At 40.3% G+C, this 20300-nt stretch overlaps 1 protein-coding gene across 1 annotated transcript in view; it reads right to left on the minus strand.

Annotated features, from left to right (window-relative positions):
* Positions 1–20300, minus strand: part of KIF26B (kinesin family member 26B) — a 352803-nt gene that overhangs the window by 223269 nt on the left and 109234 nt on the right. Inside the window, exon 3 of the mRNA XM_070950509.1 lies at positions 15939–16472. Within this exon, the coding sequence (XP_070806610.1) occupies positions 15939–16472 (534 nt within the window). The remainder of the gene's footprint in view (positions 1–15938; positions 16473–20300) is intronic.

The raw sequence follows: 20300 nt of genomic DNA on the forward strand, positions 1-20300 counted from the left end.
CATGGGATTTCATATACTCCTTGATTTTCTAACTCAATTTTGTCTTTGGGGTTCCTTAGGATGGTGGATATTTTTCGGTTTGTGCAGAATGCTGTCTTGATGTTATGTTTGTGGAGGATTTTGCTTATTCTGTCTGTGGTGCCTTTTATGTATGGGAGGAGGGCCTTGCCATTTTCTTGTTCTCTGTCTTGGATTTTAGTGGGGGTTTCTTTTTGGATTAGGTTGGTGATCTTATTTCTTTGGAATCCATTGGATGTGAGTACGTTAGTGAGGGTGTGTAGTTCGGTTTTTAGGTGTTGTTCATCAGCTAAGCGTTTTGTTCTGGAAATGAGTGTCTTGGCTACAGAGTTGATCTGGGCAGGGTGGTGGTGTGAGAGTGCGTGCAGATAGCGGTTTGTGTGTGTTTTCTTCTGGTATATAGTGTGTCCTAGGGAGCCATTGGATTTTCTGTAGACTAAGACATCCAGGAAGGGAAGTTGGTTGTTCACTTCTGTTTCCATGGTGAACTGTATTTTGGGGTGTAGGCTGTTGAGGTGTGTGAGGAAGTTGTCCAGTTTTTCTTTCCCATGTGGCCAGATTATGAAGGTGTCGTCCACATATCTGAGCCAGAGTTTGGGTTTGTGATCGGATTTTTCTAGAGCTTGGGTTTCAAAGTATTCCATATAGAGGTTGGCAATGACAGGTGAGAGGGGTGATCCCATGGGTGCTCCTTCTGTTTGTTTGTATTTCTGTCCATTATAGATGAAGTATGTATTGGATAGGCAGTGGTTGGTCAGATCTAAGATGTGCTTGGGGGGGTTATATTTGTTTTGGATAACTGTCAAGGCTTCTTTGATTGGTACTTGGGTGAAGAGGGATATGACATCAAAGCTCACGAGTAGGTCACTGGGCTGTAAGTTTTGTTGCTTTATGATGTCTATGAACTGGAATGAGTTTTTTACGTATGAGGTGATGGATTCTGCATAGGGCTGTAGTTGTTTGGCGAGAAATTTGGCTAGGTTTTGTAGAGGTGAGCCTATGGAGCTGACTATGGGTCTAAGTGGGGTTCCTTCTTTGTGTATCTTGGGGAGACCATAAAGCTTAGGGCATCTGGATGATTTCTCTCTGGGTATGATTCTTTGCTGAATCTCTTCGCTGATGGGGGAGGCTTTTATTTTGGATCTGGTGGTTTTTTCCAGGTAGGTGGTGGGGTCTGTGTTTAGGGGTTTGTATATGGAGTCTTGGAGTAGGTTGGTTAATTTGGTTTGGTAGTCAGATGTGTTCATAACCACCGTGGCATTGCCCTTGTCTGCTGGTAGGATTATTATGCTGGTGTCTTCTTTCAGGTTAAGTAGTGCTGTCTGTTCCTCTTTGGGTAAGTTACTTTTGGGTGGCTTGCTGGTGCAGAGGATATTGGTGATTTCGAGTCTGATTCTGTTTGCATCGTCGGGGTTGATTTTGGTCAGGCTGGTTTCAACTCCGCATATAATGGTTTCAGTGGGGATGCTTTTGGGAGCGACTGCAAAGTTGAATCCTTTGGAAAGGACATTGGTTTCGGCTTTGGTGAGGATCCTATCTGAGATGTTATGCACTGTTTGTTTCATGTGTGGCTGTGAGGGTGGAGGGGATTGTTTCTGGCATTCTTGTAGTCTTCGGAGTTTGTTGGTGTGTGTGTCTGTCTTGAGGGTGGTCTGTGTTTCGGCTCTCCAGATGGCAAGTTGTTTGGATTTGTCCCAAAGTGCGGGGTGGATCTTGTTGCTGAGTTTGAGGTGAAGTGTGAGGAGATCCTTGTTGATTCGGTCTAGGAGGAATCTTTTTCTGTGGAGTTCATTTCTGATTAGGGCTAGTTCTGTTCTTTTCAGAATGCGTTTGGTGGCTGCAGAGTTGAAGTGGAATTTCAGTTGGAAGCCTGTGGGGATTAAATTTTGATCTCGGCAGTTGCGTAGGAATGCAAGGTCACATAAAATGGAAGCTCTTTGGACTTCGAGTTTTTCATAGGTCCTGGTCAGATGGTGGATTTCCTCCCCGTAGAGGTGGGATATTTGTTTTCTCAGGTTTTCGCGGGTGTTTGTATGTAGGTCTTTGGTTATTCGGGTCTTCTCCCACGTAAAATTGGAAGTGTCTTGGCGACGTTTCGACGAAGTCTCATTCGTCATCTTCAGGCTGGTGTTCTCGGCTTCGTGCTTCCAGGAGCAATGTGAGATCGCAGCTGTCTCTTCCTTTTAACTGCTAGTGGGGGTGTGAGCTGATTGGGTGGGAACTTGGCTGTGTTCTGATTGGGTGGAGGCGTGTTCTGATTGGTTAGGGGCTTGGCTGTGCTCTGATTGGCTGGGGGTGTGTTCTGTTTGGGTGGGGGCTTGGTTGTGCTCAGCTTAGTCTGAGTTGCAGGGGGATTTGAGCTGGTGAGCTGCGTTGTTGTTGTTTGGCTTCGTGTTTGTGGCCGTGCGAGCTCTTCATGGTGGGTGTCAGTCTGCTTCATGTATGGATTGGAGGGGTTTAAAGTGGCTAATGATGCAGCTGCGGTCTGGCTTCTGGTCCTTGGTCGTGGCTCATTATCAGTGTGGGTTTGAGTCTGCTTTCTGCGTGGATGTGTGATGGTGACATCAGGTGTGGCACTCGTGAGTGTGGGTCTGGTGTCATTCGTCGTGTTAGGGACTCGTTTGTCAATAAGGGCGGGTTTCCAAATGGCTGGTAGGCGGGAGGTATCGTCTCGTTTGTTCATGCTGTGTGGGCGTTTTTCTATCTCGATGGCTTCTCTGATTATTCTGTTGTTAAAGTGTTCAGTTTTGGCGATAGTTCTGGTCTTTTTAAAGTCAATATCATGTCCTGTGGCTTTAAGGTGTTGGACCAGGGAAGAAGGCACCACAGACAGAATAAGCAAAATCCTCCACAAACATAACATCAAGACAGCATTCTGCACAAACCGAAAAATATCCACCATCCTAAGGAACCCCAAAGACAAAATTGAGTTAGAAAATCAAGGAGTATATGAAATCCCATGCACCGCCTGCCCCACCACATACATCGGACAAACCAACAGACGAATAAGTGCACGCATAGAAGAACACAAGAACTCAGTCAGAAAAGAGGAACCAACTTCTTCCCTGGTCCAACACCTTAAAGCCACAGGACATGATATTGACTTTAAAAAGACCAGAACTATCGCCAAAACTGAACACTTTAACAACAGAATAATCAGAGAAGCCATCGAGATAGAAAAACGCCCACACAGCATGAACAAACGAGACGATACCTCCCGCCTACCAGCCATTTGGAAACCCGCCCTTATTGACAAACGAGTCCCTAACACGACGAATGACACCAGACCCACACTCACGAGTGCCACACCTGATGTCACCATCACACATCCACGCAGAAAGCAGACTCAAACCCACACTGATAATGAGCCACGACCAAGGACCAGAAGCCAGACCGCAGCTGCATCATTAGCCACTTTAAACCCCTCCAATCCATACATGAAGCAGACTGACACCCACCATGAAGAGCTCGCACGGCCACAAACACGAAGCCAAACAACAACAACGCAGCTCACCAGCTCAAATCCCCCTGCAACTCAGACTAAGCTGAGCACAACCAAGCCCCCACCCAAACAGAACACACCCCCAGCCAATCAGAGCACAGCCAAGCCCCTAACCAATCAGAACACGCCTCCACCCAATCAGAACACAGCCAAGTTCCCACCCAATCAGCTCACACCCCCACTAGCAGTTAAAAGGAAGAGACAGCTGCGATCTCACATTGCTCCTGGAAGCACGAAGCCGAGAACACCAGCCTGAAGATGACGAATGAGACTTCGTCGAAACGTCGCCAAGACACTTCCAATTTTACGTGGGAGAAGACCCGAATAACCAAAGACCTACATACAAACACCCGCGAAAACCTGAGAAAACATATATATATATATATATATATATATATATACACACACACACAATGTATATATATATATATGTATATGTGTGTGTGTGTGTGTGTGTACATACATACATACATACATACATACATACATACATACATATATATATATATATATATATATATATATATATATAAAGGGTGAAACTTATTTGATGAAATTGAACAAGAAATCTACTGGCTGTGAAAACATTCCAACCAAGTCATATAATTAATCACTGATCACTATTTTCCTATGCCTTCTTATGCCCTCTTCAAAGTCTCGTTCTTCTGATTTCCAAACTATTATTATTTGATATTAAATGCTACTATTTATATCACCTTCCTCTCCAAAAGCTAATGTCCTCAAGAAGTACTGGGACTATAGTTCCCTAAAATTAGATCATTGGAGTGCAGAAAGTCTCTGTCACTCCAGCACAAACTGATTCAGATAAACTGCCCTCCACTGTTTAAAGCAGGCTCCAAATATGCTCCAAACAATCGGAGAGCCAGTTAAGGCTTTGAGTCTCACACTGCTTGAAAGCATTTAAGATGATGATGATGATGGTTAGTCACAGTCGGCCACATTTTAGACTGGATTTGGCATTTTTATCCACTTATCGAGTCTTTTCCAAAGACCTGGGATAGGCAGATGTTGTTGTATTTAAGTATTGTCCCAGGGTATATACTCTTCCAAGTAAAGCTTCCTTTTGCAACTGACTGATAGTGATTATTATTATTATTATTATTATTGTATTTACAAATGTGAAATCACAGCTGCCAGTTCTTTAGGTGGTGTTGGCCTTCATGCCAAGAACCTAGGCCTTTCCAAGAACCTAGGACAGTGATGGCTAATCTTTTTTCTTTCGGGGGCCAAAAGCGTGCGCGCGCATGCTATCGTGCGCTCGCACGTGCCCACACCCATAATGCAATGCTCCTCCTGCATGCCCCGCCCCTCTGCACATGTGCATGCCCCCCCCGCATGCGCACGCGACCCCTGCATGCGTGCACAACCCCACCCCTTTTGGCCTCACATCCCAAAACAGCTGGGGGAGAGGGAAAAAAAAGCCTTTGCCTCCCAAAACGGCTGGGAGTGGGGGGGGGAGGAAAGCTTCCAAAACGACTGGGAAGGGGAAAAAAAGCCTTTGCCTCCCAAAATGGCTGGGAGGGGGGGGGAGGAAAGCTTCCAAAACGGCTGGGAGGAGGAGGAAAAAAAGCCTCGCCTCCCAAAACATCGCTGGGAGGGGAATCTCCGGAGATCTGGGAAGGCACAGGTAGCAGAAAGTGAGGAGAAAGGTAGGTCTCCCCACGCATGCCACTTGCAGGGCAGACCCGAAAATCAGCTGGCCGGCGGGAAGCGATTGCACATGCGCAGTGGAGCTGAGCTAGGCCACAGAGGGATCCGCGTGCCACCTGTGGCACACGTGCCATAGGTTCACCATCACAGACCTAGGATGTCGTAATGTATCTGTGTAGTATAGGTGTGGATCCATGCCATGGGGCCTTTTGCAATTGACAGATGGAAATTCTCTGAGCACAATTATTATTATTATTACATTTGTCAGTCAGATACTTAGACTGGATTTGGCATTTTTATCTACCTATCAATTATTGACACTTACTGACAAAGTTACCAAATAAGGCAATAGGTTAAAAAAGGCCCCTTTCTCTCCCCCCACCCCATCTCAAAAGCCACCTTTATCTGAGACCAACAACTTAATCCCTGGATTTAGTATCTAATCCCATAACAATCATTCTTGGCTTAAGTGCACAAACTATACTACTTTTAAAAACTCATCAGGGACATTCAAAGGAAGATATCTTGATATGGCAAGTTAAATTCAAAACTGGCTGCTTTGAACTGCCCTGTTCAGCACAGCTAGGCCAGCAGAGAAACATATATCCTTGTTACTATAAATTACTTCTTAAATCAAAACAGGAATGAAAATCTTCCTTCCAGAAACATGAAAACAATTTTAAACTGCCTAATATATTATGGTGTGTTGCACTGCACTATATCCCCCTGCACAAGTACTTATTATTTCACAAAGTGACTCACATGAATTTTATAAAGGGAAAAGGAATTGGTCTTGCCTGTTTTGCATTTATAGTCTAAAAAAAGTAGAGAAGGAAAAAAAGAGTAAAAATATTACAGACAACACTGAATCAAACGGCAAGTTGCAAGTTGAATGGGTACAACTTGGAATAGTCAGGCAAATTATTTTTGTTGTTTTTTGTGAATTATTTCACAATTATTTCACAAAATAAAGAATTGTTTAAGAAATATATGAGCTAAAACATTTCTTTAAATTCTAAGTAAGGCCTCACTGGATTAGCTAGAAGAATCTTTGTAAAATGTAGTTCCTTTAAAAATATTAAAATACACAGACATGAATTATTAAAATTGTACTTCTTTATGGAACAAGCTTACTGATGTTCAGCCAAGAATCCCTAGTAATCTTACGCATGATAGACAGTTCAGCACTTTCGAAGGTGACAGGTCATTACCTTTATTCTTGAATTCTTGAACTCACCTGGGAATAACCAACTACGAGCACTGATTGTGAAAAATTCTGCAGTACCTCATTCAACTTTCCAGAGAGTATTACAATTAAAATTATTCCATTATCTAGGAGTGTTTCTCCATGACTTTGGTCCATGGATAACCATTCTTTTCCAATCATTCAGCACATCATTCAGAAGCAGCTAATCAACTGGCGTTCTTCATTCATACAGAGAGTCAGCTCTGGTAGTCATCTCAGCAGAATTCTATTAGGCTAAGGAGTCTCCTTCAGACTTCACATTATTTTTCATATATGTAGAATAAAGATCATTGTTGCAGTGAAGGGGTAAAATAAGCATTAAGATTTCCTCAAACCCTGAACTGGTCTGCACTTTTGTTAATGTGAAAAGAGGATCTTAGGATCTTATTTGTGCGTTGTTTGTATCATTCAGAAGCATTTGCTTTTTTCCTCATCTTTGTTATATATTTTATTGTGTATCCCTAAATAGTGTGCCCTTGTCTCAAAATGAAACAAGGAAAATCCCTTAATTATCCTCAGAGCCTCTGGCTCCTTGTTCATTCATCAGATTTAATTCCTTACTCTGAGAAGGAGAAATTTTAGTCACTTTCCAAAATACAGTATACTTTCCCATAAAAGCAGAATTGGTTTAAAATGTACTTATAAACTCAATTTCTATATTAAAGGTATTTTACACCTTTGCTTGAAAGTTTCTATAACATGTTTCTTTAAAAATGCATTCTTCATCACAGAATGATTTGATAATATATTTTAGCATGGAAAGATATCATCTTTATTAAACTTTATTGAGAATTTCTTAACCTTATCCTAGCTTTTCCAGGCCCAGATTATCCTAGATGGCTTGTCAGAAAAGAGATGTCCCTTTCCTGAACAAACTAACTAGACTGAAAAAAAAATCAAGTATCCAAATCCTTACTAATTGTGTTCTCATGTCATGCACTGCATTAAAGGATTATCTCACTCTTTTAAATGACTCTTCACATCACAGCTGTGTCATGGGGTTGTTAGACTCACAGGATAAGCCTCCTTAGCTGTTTTTAGTTGCTGGAATATTCTTTTACTCTCAGTTTCAGGTTTTTTTCCTGCTATCATGAAGGATAATCAAGTGATTCCCAAATCATTAAGCCATGCATAAAAATGTCATGTCAGATCAAATCATACCAGAATGATTGTAAGAAAAACTTATAATTAGCACAGAATCCAACAGAGATAGGCTAGATGTTGTTCATTCTCAATTTCTTTCGTTGTTTCTGTTGTTGAAAAAAGCCTAATGATGAAATCAGATGTTTTGACTACAAATTGGGACTAACTGCCAGAACCATGGTCTTTAAGAAAACATTTATTAGCATCCTAAATTTCTTTCTATGAACAGCAATTCATATCCACAGCAATTGCCTCAATAGCAAGCATGAAATTGAAGATGGAGGAGTTACAAAAATCCTCTCATTGTATGATGGGAAAGCTGGATTTACATGAAGTGTTCTTCTAAATAGGATCTTACAGAAAACGATTAACTCCTCTATTCCATGAGAAGACAGGGTTCAGTATAGACTTCATCCCACTTTCTGAGAGTAAGATGTAGAATAATAATACAGCTATATTATTACACTTGAACAGGATGAGAGTAAGATCAGGGATGGGCTTCAAAAATTTTAGCAAGGAGTTCTCTGCCCGGTTGCTGGTGGGTGTGGCCATGGTGGGTGTGGCCTAGTCAGCCTCCTGCACCACGGCAGGGAGGGGGCATTTTTGCCCTCCCTGAGTTCCAGAGGCTTTCCTTAAGCCTCTGGGAGGGCGAAAACGGCCTCCCCAGGCTGGAAACGAGCCCGTTTCCCAAACTCTCGGTAGGCCAGTTTTTCGCCCTCCCCAAGCCTCTGTGCGCGCCCTGCACTTACCTGCATCCAAAACGGGGACTCCTGGGAGGGATGGGGCAGTGTTGGCAGGGCCAGCCAGGAGTGGAATTGTCCAAACTGCACAGAATCTTAGTTAGAGGTTCTCCTGAACCCCTGCGAACCCCCAGCAGCCCACCCCTGAGAAAGATGCAGAACAATAGTACAGCTTTGGTAAAATGGGTGGGTTGAGAACCGCCTAAAGTCTGATATAAATTGGGCTAGCTATATAAATGTTATAAATAAATAAACTAACAAATAAATATTGAGTAAACTGCCACTATCTTTGGAAATAACTAATAAAAAAATGTTCCTGGATTGTTAATAGTTCACCATTGGGAAATGGACAGCTTCTTGGACAGACCCAGTAAATATTGGCTTTCCCTTCATATAATGATTCCATTCTGTATTACCAAAACTGGAAAAATCACCACTGGGTACACAGTTGCTTCTTCTAGAAAGCCTGTTTTTTTTCTGTTTTCAAGGAGGTGTAGCAGCAGATGAAATCTCTTGATCTTGCTTCACAAGCATGACTGCATTGTCCAATTATGACTAGATAAAAATCTATTGTTCTACATCCACATCGCAATGCACCAAAAACTGGATGTCAGGGAATGTGTGAGAGTCCTGAGGATACTGCTTTTGAAACATGATGATTAGATGATTTGTGGATGGCAGGGAAGAGGCAGGCCCCAAACCAGCATCTACTGATCTTTCTGAGTCTTAGAGGGAAGGCAGGACCAAAAATAAATTTCTCATAGCATAGGGCTTGGTTACTTGCAGGATTATCAATCTGTGACCATCTGTGTCTATTCAATAAAATCTGAAAACTTAGGGATGCTACAGTTCTTGAATATTAAATAGTGCCATCTTATGAGATCCAGAAAGGATGCCTTTTCCATCCCTGTGGCTGTCCTTTGGGGAAAAAACATCCCTTTCAAAATATGGATGATCCCTAATTTTGCTGGCTTTTTTAAAAAATCTGAAGACCTGTCTCTTCTTTGAAGTACTGGGCCAAAATATTACATACATCTGTATGTGTTACATACATGTGTTACATACATACATGTGTTAGTTGTGCTATGTGAATTTGTGTGCTATTTGTTACTGTTTTTTTAATACAGGTATCTTTGACTTTTGACCACAACTGAGACCAGAATTTCTGTTGCTAAGCAAGTTGACTGCTAAGTGAACCGTGTCCAATTTTACGACCTTTTTGCCACAGTTCTTAAGAGAATCACTGCAGTTGTTAAGCAAATAACTTGGTTGTTATGAAAAGCTGGCTTCCCCCATTGACCTTGCTTGTTGGAAGCTGGCTGGGAAGGTCATAAACAGAGATCACATGACCTTGGGACACCCAAATTTTGATCATGTGACCATGGGGATGCTGCAAAAGTTGTAAATGTGAGGCCTGCACTTGTCACTTCTTTTCAGTGCTGCTGTAACACTGAACAATTGCTAAATAAATAGTTGTAAGTCAAAAACTACTGTATTCATAGTGGGTACATTTTTAATGCTTTCAGCTTAATAGCTATGCAAAACTACTCAGCTAGTGGGTGACTATAAAAACTGAAACAAACATACAAATATGTGAGTAAGAATGACAAACAAAAATCCTTCTGGTCGACGAAAGATGGTGGGCTAGTGAACATGAGACCAGTTCGTTCTCACAGGGAGGGACTACTCAGGGTACCGTCAGTCAAATTATGTCGACTGGCGACTCCCAGGGGGAGGGCCTTCTCTGTGAGGGCTCCAATCCTTTGGAATGAACTGCCCCCGGAGATACGGAATATCCCTGATCTCCGTGCTTTCCGCCGTGCCCTCAAGACCCTGATGTTCCAACAGGCGGGGCTAAACATATGAACATGTGAATGATTTTTAAATATTATCTAATTCTGGGTTTTTATTTAATTGACCAAACTAAGTAATAATTTTAATTAGCAATTTTATGATGTTTGTGTGTCTATATTTTTCTTGACTGTACACCGCCTTGAGTCCTACGGGAGAAAGGCGGTATAGAAATATAATAAATAATAATAATAATAATAATAATAATAAAATAATAATAATAATAATAGTAGTAGTAGTAGTAGTAGTAGTAGTAGTAGTAGTAGTAGTCCCTTCCCTTATTGCTCTATTTGTCACTTTACCCTTCTTAGTATAGACTAGTGATGGTGAACCTTTTTGGCACAGAGTGCCCAAACCGGAAGGTGTGTGTGCGCGTGACTGCACCAGAGTGCCGGAAACCCGACAACCAGCTGGTCGGCAAGCATGTACACCTCGGAAACCAGATGACTAGCTGGCTGAGCACGTGCCCACAGAGAGGGCTCTGCGTGACACCTCTGGTACGCGTGACATAGGTTCGCCATCATGGGTGTAGACTGTATTCCATAGAAAGTTGTTGAAAAGTTCCAAGAACTAAATTCCCTAAACTGGTCTCCACCTTTGCTTGGAGAGTACTTGATCATCTGCTATAACAAGTTGGGCAGCTAATCCCTGCAATGGACAGTATAAAACAAACGGCCATAAGCAAAAATCAAAGGCAAAATATAATGTTCATCTTGACCTTACTTCTTTTCAAAATTTCCTGAAGTATAGCACGACCATTGCATTCTGGGATGAACCGCTACTTCAATTTTTGACAGGACAACCTAGTGCAGTGATGGTTAACCTTTTCCAGCTCGAGTGCCCAATGCACATGCAGCCCCCCACACATGTCCCGTGCATGTGCGGCAGAGACCCAAAGACCAGCTGGCTGACGGGAGGCATGCACACATGCGAACCTGAACTGGGGCGACGGATCACGTGCCATCAGAGAGGGCACTGCGTGCCACTTCCAGTACGCGTGCCATAGGTTCGCCATCACGGACCTAGTGGAAAGTTGTCTATTCTGGGACACCCTTCAAGATTAGTTCACTAGTAGTTGATCCACCCCTCAGTAAAGAGATTTCAGAGCTCTTGTGGTCTGTGTCTATCCATTTGTAATTTTTTGTGACAATATACATCTGATCAGAAAGGTTATGTGGCTGTAAGGATTCTCCCCGTACATGAGGAGGAAAATGTAAATGGCACCCACTAGGTGTGAGGCATGATTTTGAGAGCTTTTCTTCAATGAAGGATCCAAGTTTGGATCCTCAACCTTTCTCTTAATTTTTTTTTTGTTAAAATAAAAGAGAGATAAAGGAAGAATCAAGTATTTTCCTCCCCCCCCCACCAATCATATAGACTAGCATAGGTTCTAAAATGATTTATGGATACATTGTATTTTAACAAAAAAAACCCTATATGCTATTTTTATCTTTAGTGCTTACTTATCTCCTAGATAAGATATATAGGGTAACTGTTTGCTATAGCCTCATGAGACTCAAAACAGATTTTATGGACTTCTTCGTAATTATTCCTACTTTATAAAAAGATACCTAATTGATACATAGTAATAGCCACCTAACAGATATAACTAGAAGCTTTAAGTCCTATATCTTATCACTGTGTTTTAGGTTATACATCAGATCTCATTTTTTTAAAACCACTTCCAATTTTTATATTAAAAAAATCTGTGTTTGAAATTTTCTTAAGAAACAAAGTATTATTTCTGCAAAGTTAAATTTCTGCTTTTGTCATGTATACCAATGGTTGGAACCTAAAGTCTCAGAACTACATGGGATCCTCCAAAACATCTTTTAATGACTCTTGGAGCATCCTCAAACCACAATTGTGGAAAACTGGTCAATTCCATAAATTAAGGCTTACGTGAAAACCTTAATGTAAACCTTGAATCAGACTTGATATCATCATCATCATCATCATCTCACCATCACCATTCTCTTTTAAACTGCATCAAAAACTCATGCAGGAAAAAGTAAACACATGAGTAACTTTGTGTCACTGATCCCAAGCTAACACAAGATCATCCAATCCAAATATAATGATAATCATGGAATATCATTATTGAGAACGTGTTATATCTGTTATTCTTACAAATAAGAAGCAATGCTGTTCTGCTTGTCCTATCTTTTCAAACTTTCAATCCAAGCAATATGATTGCCAATTTACTAACGGGGAAGAAAGGCAATCTATCCCCCTGTTGTATCTTTAAAAACAACATCAATTTAAGCAATCAGCAAATAAAATAACAAGAAATCAAATATTAAGCTTTACTTGTTCCAGAGTGTGTGTGTGTGTGTGTGTGTGTGTGTGTGTGTGTGTGTGTGTGTGTGTTTGTTTTCTGAGGTTTTCGCAGGTGTTTGTATGTAGGTCTTTGGTTATTCGGGTTTTCTCCCGCGTAAAATTGGAGGTTTCTTGGCAACGTTTCGACGAAGTCTCATTCGTCATCTTCAGGCTGGTGTTCTCGGCTTCGTGCTTCTAGGAGCAATGTTGCTCCTAGAAGCACGAAGCCGAGAATACCAGCCTGAAGATGACGAATGAGACATCGTCGAAACGTTGCCAAGAAACCTCCAATTTTACGCGGGAGAAAACCCGAATAACCAAAGACCTACATACAAACACCTGCGAAAACCTCAGAAAACAAACACACACACACACACACACACACACACACACACACACACTCTGGAACAAGCAATGTTGCTCCTAGAAGCACGAAGCCGAGAATACCAGCCTGAAGATGACGAATGAGACATCGTCGAAACGTTGCCAAGAAACCTCCAATTTTACGCGGGAGAAAACCCGAATAACCAAAGACATATATATATATATATATATATATACTGTAACTATACCCACACATGTAAGTTCAGATAGTCTTCATTAGTGATTGCAATTGGAACTGGAAACTTGGTTGTTAAGTGAAGTGGTCGCTAAGTGAAACAGCAACTCTGCTCATGATCTTACTTCAGCTTTCAATTGTTTTACGGATTTGAGGAGATTATAAATCACACTGCCAACAAAAGTGTGTATAGTCAAAGCTATGGTTTTCCCAGTTGCAATGTATGGTTGTGAAAGTTGGACCATAAGGAAGGCTGAGCATCAAAGAATTGAGGCCTTTGAACTATGGTGCTGGAGAAGACTCCTGTGAGTCTCTTGGACTGCAAGGCAATCAAACTGGTCAGTCCTAGAGGAGATCAACCCTGACTGCTCTTTAGAAGGCCAGATCCTGAAGATGAAACTGAAATACTTTGCCACTTAATGAGAAGGAAGGACTCACTGGAGAAGAGCCTATTGCTGGGAAAGATTGAGGGCAAAAGAGAAAGGGGACAGCAGAGAATGAGGTGGCTGGATGGAGTCACTGAAGCAGTCGGGGTGAGATTAAATGGTCTCCAGGGGATGGTAGAGGACAAGAAGGCCTGCAGGAACGTTGTCCATGGGGTTACGATGAGTCAGACACGACTTCGCAACTAATAACAAATAAATGCAAGGATTGATCACCAAGTTACTTTTTCATCAATTTCATAACTGTTAACAGTTACTACATGACTGCAATCACTAAATGAGGACTCTATAATTGTCATATAACCATTCTTCTATAAAGTTGTACAAACTGTTAATACAGGTCTGGCTCTATACAGGTAGTCATTGACTTACAATCATAATTGAGCCCTACATTTCTGTTGCTAAGTGAGATACTTGTTAAGTGATTTTTGCCCTATTTTATGATCTTTCTTAAGTGAATCACTGCAGTTGTTAAGTTAGTAACATGGCTGTTAAGTGAATCTGGCTTCCCCATTGACTTTGCTTGTCAGAAGGCCACAAAAGGGGATTACATGACTCTAGGACACTGTAACCATCAGAAATATGAACTAGTTGTCAAGCATACAGTTTGATCATGTGAACATGGAGATGCTGTTTGAAAAACAATCATAAGTCACTTTTTTCAGTGATGTAACTTTGAACAATCACTAAATGAACTGTTGTTAAGTCGAGGACCATCTGTACAATTTACCACCTACAATAAGAATAAAGTGGCAACTTCACACATAAGTCATGATGCACATAAGTATCTAGGGCACATGAGGCAGAAAATTCAATTCTTCTAGTATAAAGCAACACGACCATTTCCTGCTCTTTTATGATATCCCAAAACCTGATGGGAACCATCTCATTCAATCATAGCACGGTCAACCTGCAAAGAGTGAAGAAATCCTCACTATTTCTTCTCCTCTATCTATTTAACCCCCATGATTTTAAAGGCTTGGACCAAACTTTCTTATATGTTCAATATTATGAGTTCCTCTTCTTTGCAGATTTTCTTCGTTAAGATTTGCTGAGATGCGTGTCCAAGACAGTACTTTTTCACATTTGAGATGCACAGAGTCTACAGAATAAAATAAGGTCCACCTTCTTAACAGTCAAACGATTCTGCCAGGCAGGCTATCAATTCTGCCAGGAAAGCTAACTGCAGTGGTGAGATGCCCACCTCAGGAGCCATTAAATCTAGCTATCCCGTAACTCTTGTTCCAGGACATAAGCTGATAAAAAGATGATGAACAGGGCAATGAATCCTACTAGATTTATAATACCCTTTATCCAGTTATTTTTTTCCCCTTGGTTTATTAGATCAGCACTTCTGAAAAATACCTGCTAGTGGAAACAGCCTGATTCTGTACAGTCTCTGATCATCTCCATGTCCCTCTATGCTATTTGGTTTAGGGATAAAGCATCTTCTTGTACCTTTAATGGTAGAAAAATCTCAGACGGTAACATAATTACCCGTCCTGCAGTTAACGAACATGGCCATTATTCAACAAAATGTTTTAGTCTGATGGTAATTTAGCCTTCATTACACTGAAATGGAGAATCAGTAAAGCAAACAAAAAGGGAACGCAAAATAACATTAGCTCTTTAAAGGTGATGTCACACCTGCTTACAATCACAAGAATAGTAACACCACATTCTCTGGCTTTGCTAACATGTCTTGGCAGGCTACTGCCACACTAGACTTCTCTTCCTACGTTGATTCTTCAGTATGGTTTTGAAAGCTGATTCTGCAAGAGTTGTGTAGAGACTGTATCCTTTAGAACATCCCTTCCCACTGTGGGGATGGTGACCTCACTGACCTGAATCCAGGTTCATTTCTCGTCTTTTGCAGCTGGAAATATAGAAGAAAATTCTAAAGGACTACTGTTACCTTGTTTATATTTGAGGTCATGACCGCTCCTAGAAGCTTACCTTCTTAAGCTTTTAATAGCTTTATAACATGCTGAAATTCCTATCTAAAACTTTTCTAAGCAGCAAAGAAAAAAGATTCAGCATTTGCATTTCTCCCCATTAGGAGATTTTCCAGGGAAAAAAAACGCCCACTCAACATGCAAAGAAACCACTACTTTATGTTTAGAATTCTGCAGCACCAGTTGTATTTATCAGACAGGTTTAGTAACACCGAACCTATCTGAGATCAAGTTACTACTTCATCCTAAAGATCTATTATTTGCACTGCTAATTTAGCAATCCACAGAATGGTTGACAGAGTTGAAGATTGCAAAAATAAGGCAGCATGTTTGGTTTATTTTAGTGCCAAATGAGATCAACCACTCTATATTAAATATCTTGACACTCTATCATAGAACTAGTTAGTACACATGTATTTCTTAAAGCCACGAAGTACTCTGTAGGTACCAGTACGAATCAATGAGGGAAAATCCTTTCTAACGCCACTTACTTGATAGGGATACAGAGTAATACCATTTGTTCTTGACAAGGACCAGGTGCCGTCTAGGTACTGATGAGCCTGGATAGCCACAGAATTCAGGATGTTACCATTGCTGGGACTGGTAGCCATCTGTACACTGACCTTTGTCTGGTGTCCCAAGGAACCATTTTTCTTCTCTATCCCATTAACGATTCCTATGTTGTTCACTTTTCCACTGAGTTTGTTAGGCAGAAAGCCAGCATAATTGGAAGTAGCATAAGGAGCAGACAGGTATGCCCAGTCTCTGGGTTGCAGACTGCCCATATGTCGAGAGCCCACTAAGGTGGGAATATTGGGAAGGGGAGGAGGAGAGCCAGGAGAAGCATCACAATGTTCTGCGTTGGCTGCTTGTTCAAGTGTTAAAACCATCTGAATAGCCTCCTGCTTCAGCTGGTTCAAGTGAGTGGCACACACATCACACCGGTTGTCTCTCTCATTCCATGCTTTCCGGGTAGTATTGGGAACCTGTAGTTTGTCATGAATCACTGAAGAAAATGCCGGATCCTAAAAACCAAAAAGTAAGAGAAAAACCATTAAATTAAAAGGACAAAAAGAAATCAATTTTATTGTATTTACTGTAGTGTCGATTTTTTAAAAAAATAGAATGTAAATATCTTTATGTTTCTGCTAAAACTAAATTTTGGCATCATGTTCTTGATTACCACCTGGAGATACATTTAGGAGTTGCTTCACTAAAAGCTATTTCATTTGCATTATGGTTACTCATAACGATATCATTTCAACACTGAGAAAATTAGAAATTTCTTCCATTATTAATTAGATCCCATTTACTCAGATTTGTTAATTAAAATTTGTACTTTAAAACTTGATGGTTTTTTTTTATTTATTTATTTTTTATTTTATTTTTTTTTATTTATATGCCGCCCTTCTCCGGAGACTCAGGGCGGCTTACAATGCGTTAAGCAATAGCCTTCATACTTTTGTATATTTATACAAAGTCAGCTTATTGCCCCCACAAACTGGGTCCTCATTTCACCTACCTTAGAAAGGATGGAAGGCTGAGTCAACCTTGAGCCTTGGAGAGATTCGAACCAGCAGTAAATTGCAGGCAGCTGTGTTAATAACAGGGTGCGTAACCACTGTACTATCAAGGCAGTGATAGTTATCCATTCCTCATTGTCTACTGATTGTTCTCTGCCAAAGGATCAACCTTCTAATAGCTCACAAAAGGAAACCGCAGGTGGAGCTCACTTTAAATAGGTAAAGGTTCCCCTCGCACATACGTGCTAGTTATTCCCGACACTAGGGGGCGGTGCTCATCTCGGTTTCAAAGCCAAAGAGCCAGCGCTGTCCGAAGATATCTCTGTGGTCATGTGGCCGGCATGACTAAACGCCAAAGGCGCACAGAACGCTGTTACCTTCCCACCAAAGGTGGTCCCTATTTTTCTACTTGCATTTTTTACATGCTTTCGAACTCACTTACAGGCTTCTATATTCAAAAGAATGGTCTCAATATCCCTACCCCTCTATTTTCAAACATATAATTTTTCTTAGATGTGGAGAAGTGAAGTAAATTTAAAACAAGAATAAATGCAAACAGTATTCGATAATACTAAAATTAATATAGCAGGAAAATAACCACCAAACTCAGACAGAAGGAATAAAGACTATTCACTGCTGGGAAGTCACTCCATCTTTACAAATTAATGACGCATCTCTCTTTTCACTAAAGTCCATAGTGATTCAACATGTGGAGATTAAATGATTAATGAATCACGGCATCTCTTACATCAAACCCTCCAAAAAAAATAATTGTCAACAGAAGACCAGAGAAACCTGAATAACAATGAGAAAGCATTATCATTGCTTATAGTGATGGACTACAAGAGCATCAGGCATATGCATTTCCTCATCAACAGAAATGTTTAATATTACAATTATTAAAGAAAACTCTCACCTTATATTTTGGATGAACTACTTGTGCTGGCCTAGGAACACTGAGCATAGAAAGTAAAGCACCAATATTCTGGTACCCATATATTTAGTCAGGTTCACTTTTGGTAGATTATCACACAGAAATCTTTCCAGCCTATTTCTGCATTCAGAATATTGATTCTTTGCAGACAAAAAAGTAGTACAACAAGCAGAAATTTTTCTCTCACAGCAGAAGGAAGAGCTCTGACTGGGCCACCTAGATCTATCTAAAACAATTGTAGGATTTAAACCAGTTTATGAGTTTAAATTTCTAGAGTTTATATTTTTTTTAAAAAAAATGGAAAAAACATTACTAGAAAATTGATTTCACCTTATTCAATCTCTAAAAAAACAAAATTTCAAGAACATGAATAAGAAATCAAATATATGAACCAAAACAAAATGGATATCAACTTTCCTAATAATAAGCGTATCTTAATAATCAATGTATAAATAACATTCCAACTTTATCCCTGAAACAAGTACTTTATAATTCTGCAGAAAATGATCCAGAATGGCCACTACAGATCACATAGGGGGAAAACAGATTACTATTGTTTACATCAAAGCTTTCAAACTGATTGCTGGACTAGAATAACTGTAATGTTTTGGCATTAGTTTACTTTCTGTACAGTTCCAGGGGGGCTACTGGTGAATTTAATGAGCAGAAAGTTTATTAGTCCCATAGGTGTGCATAAAACTGGCAGAAGGAGTTCAAGCTATGTATAATTTGAGTTGCACAGCATAAGTAGCAGGAGGATGCCAAGTTACACACACTGTTTCAGCTTCTTAGGCTTTAAAACTCAGCAGGAAACATCAGAGAAATAGGTCTGCTTGTGAGACTTACTGTCAACTTGAAAAGTCTATGGTATTTTGGCAGTCTTTCTAAAAGTCCAGCTGGGGACGGGAACTCAGAGCTTTTCAAAACTCAATTGGTTATTCAAGGTTATAATTACATGCTCCTTTTCTGATAAAGAAAGTTTGGTTGTGTTTCAGGCAGAGGTTTAATCGAAAGCTATCAAACTTGTATCACTACTGCACTGTAAGCTAATATAGTAGAATATATGAAGAGTCAGATGACCCCAATTTCACAGATCACATAGAAAATACCACACAAATTACAAATTTAAAAAAGGATTAGGCAAGTGGTGAATTATATATTGTCTATATAGTTGGATATGTTGGATATGTGAAATATACCACCCATATAATGGGTTGCCTTGTACTTATTCCACTGTTTGTGACATTCACCTATTTCAGCTTATTGCTGAGTAAAACTGAAGCTCTTTTACTTCATTGAGAGGCATTTCTCACACCAAAAAATTAAAAGGCACTTTTTAATATAATATATAAAGCAACGTAGTCCCTTCACTACAGCCATTTTTTAAACTAGTACTTTCTCTATTGGGCTGCGAGAATGACCTTGAGAGACAGGAGGAAGAGCTATAGCCTAGACAACTGTCTGATAAGAGAAAAAGTTCAAAGCAGGAATGGAGGTGAAGAAAGCATTTCAGAACTGACTTTCCTAATTCTTCCTAGTTCTCTGGAATGAAAAAGCAGGGGAAGAGGGAAATGCTTTTAGATTTGCAAGATTCTGTTACTGTAACCTTACAATAAAGGAAGTATTAACATTTTGGGTTTTGGTTTCTGATTTGGATTACCTTGAAGGACAGACATCAGTCTTGCCTTTGTGCTGCAGAGAACTAGGGAGGGTCAATTCTGAGATGCTGGCCAGTCAATTCTGAGATGCTTTCTCCATCACCATTCCTGGTTTGGACTCATTCTCTTATCAGACAGTTGTCTAGGCTGCATCTCTTCTTCCTGTCTCTCAAGGTCATTCTCACATCCCATTCCATTGAAGGTGCCTGTAAATCTTGTACTCTGGGTAGGTTATTAGGCGACTATTAATAAAGTTAATGAACACGCCCTATTCAAACAAACATGTAAAAGAGTTTATAATAGACCTGGGGAAAGTATGAGAGAGGCATTAAGGGGAACAGATTGTCCTGAGACAAAGGGGAAAGAGATTCAAAATAACCTTGCATTGATTTTGTTTAATATAAGAGAGGTCAGAGAAGATCTTGAATGGACTTCCAAGATTTCGCTATTGTACCTTACAATAATAAAAGGCATTCCTGGAATCCCTGCTGAGCCTATTTCTTAATTTGGTCTACAGTGAGGGACTGATAAAAATGTTAAGCATGGAGTATCACATCAATTATTCAAATATCTCTCTATCCAAAGCAGGAGTCCTCAGATTTTTGGGAACTCATTTGGAATTTTGAGAAAATGTTATGCAAAATCTCATAAAGCAGCATCTGTTATTCTATGCCCTATAATAAAACATGCATTTAACAGAAGGCAAACTATTGGGAGTTGCTCCCTATGATCTCCTTT

This window comes from Pituophis catenifer, unplaced genomic scaffold (assembly GCF_029215685.1).
Source record: "Pituophis catenifer annectens isolate HBS135680 unplaced genomic scaffold, rPitCat1.0.hap2 SCAF_1, whole genome shotgun sequence".
Lineage (NCBI taxonomy): Eukaryota > Metazoa > Chordata > Lepidosauria > Squamata > Colubridae > Pituophis > Pituophis catenifer.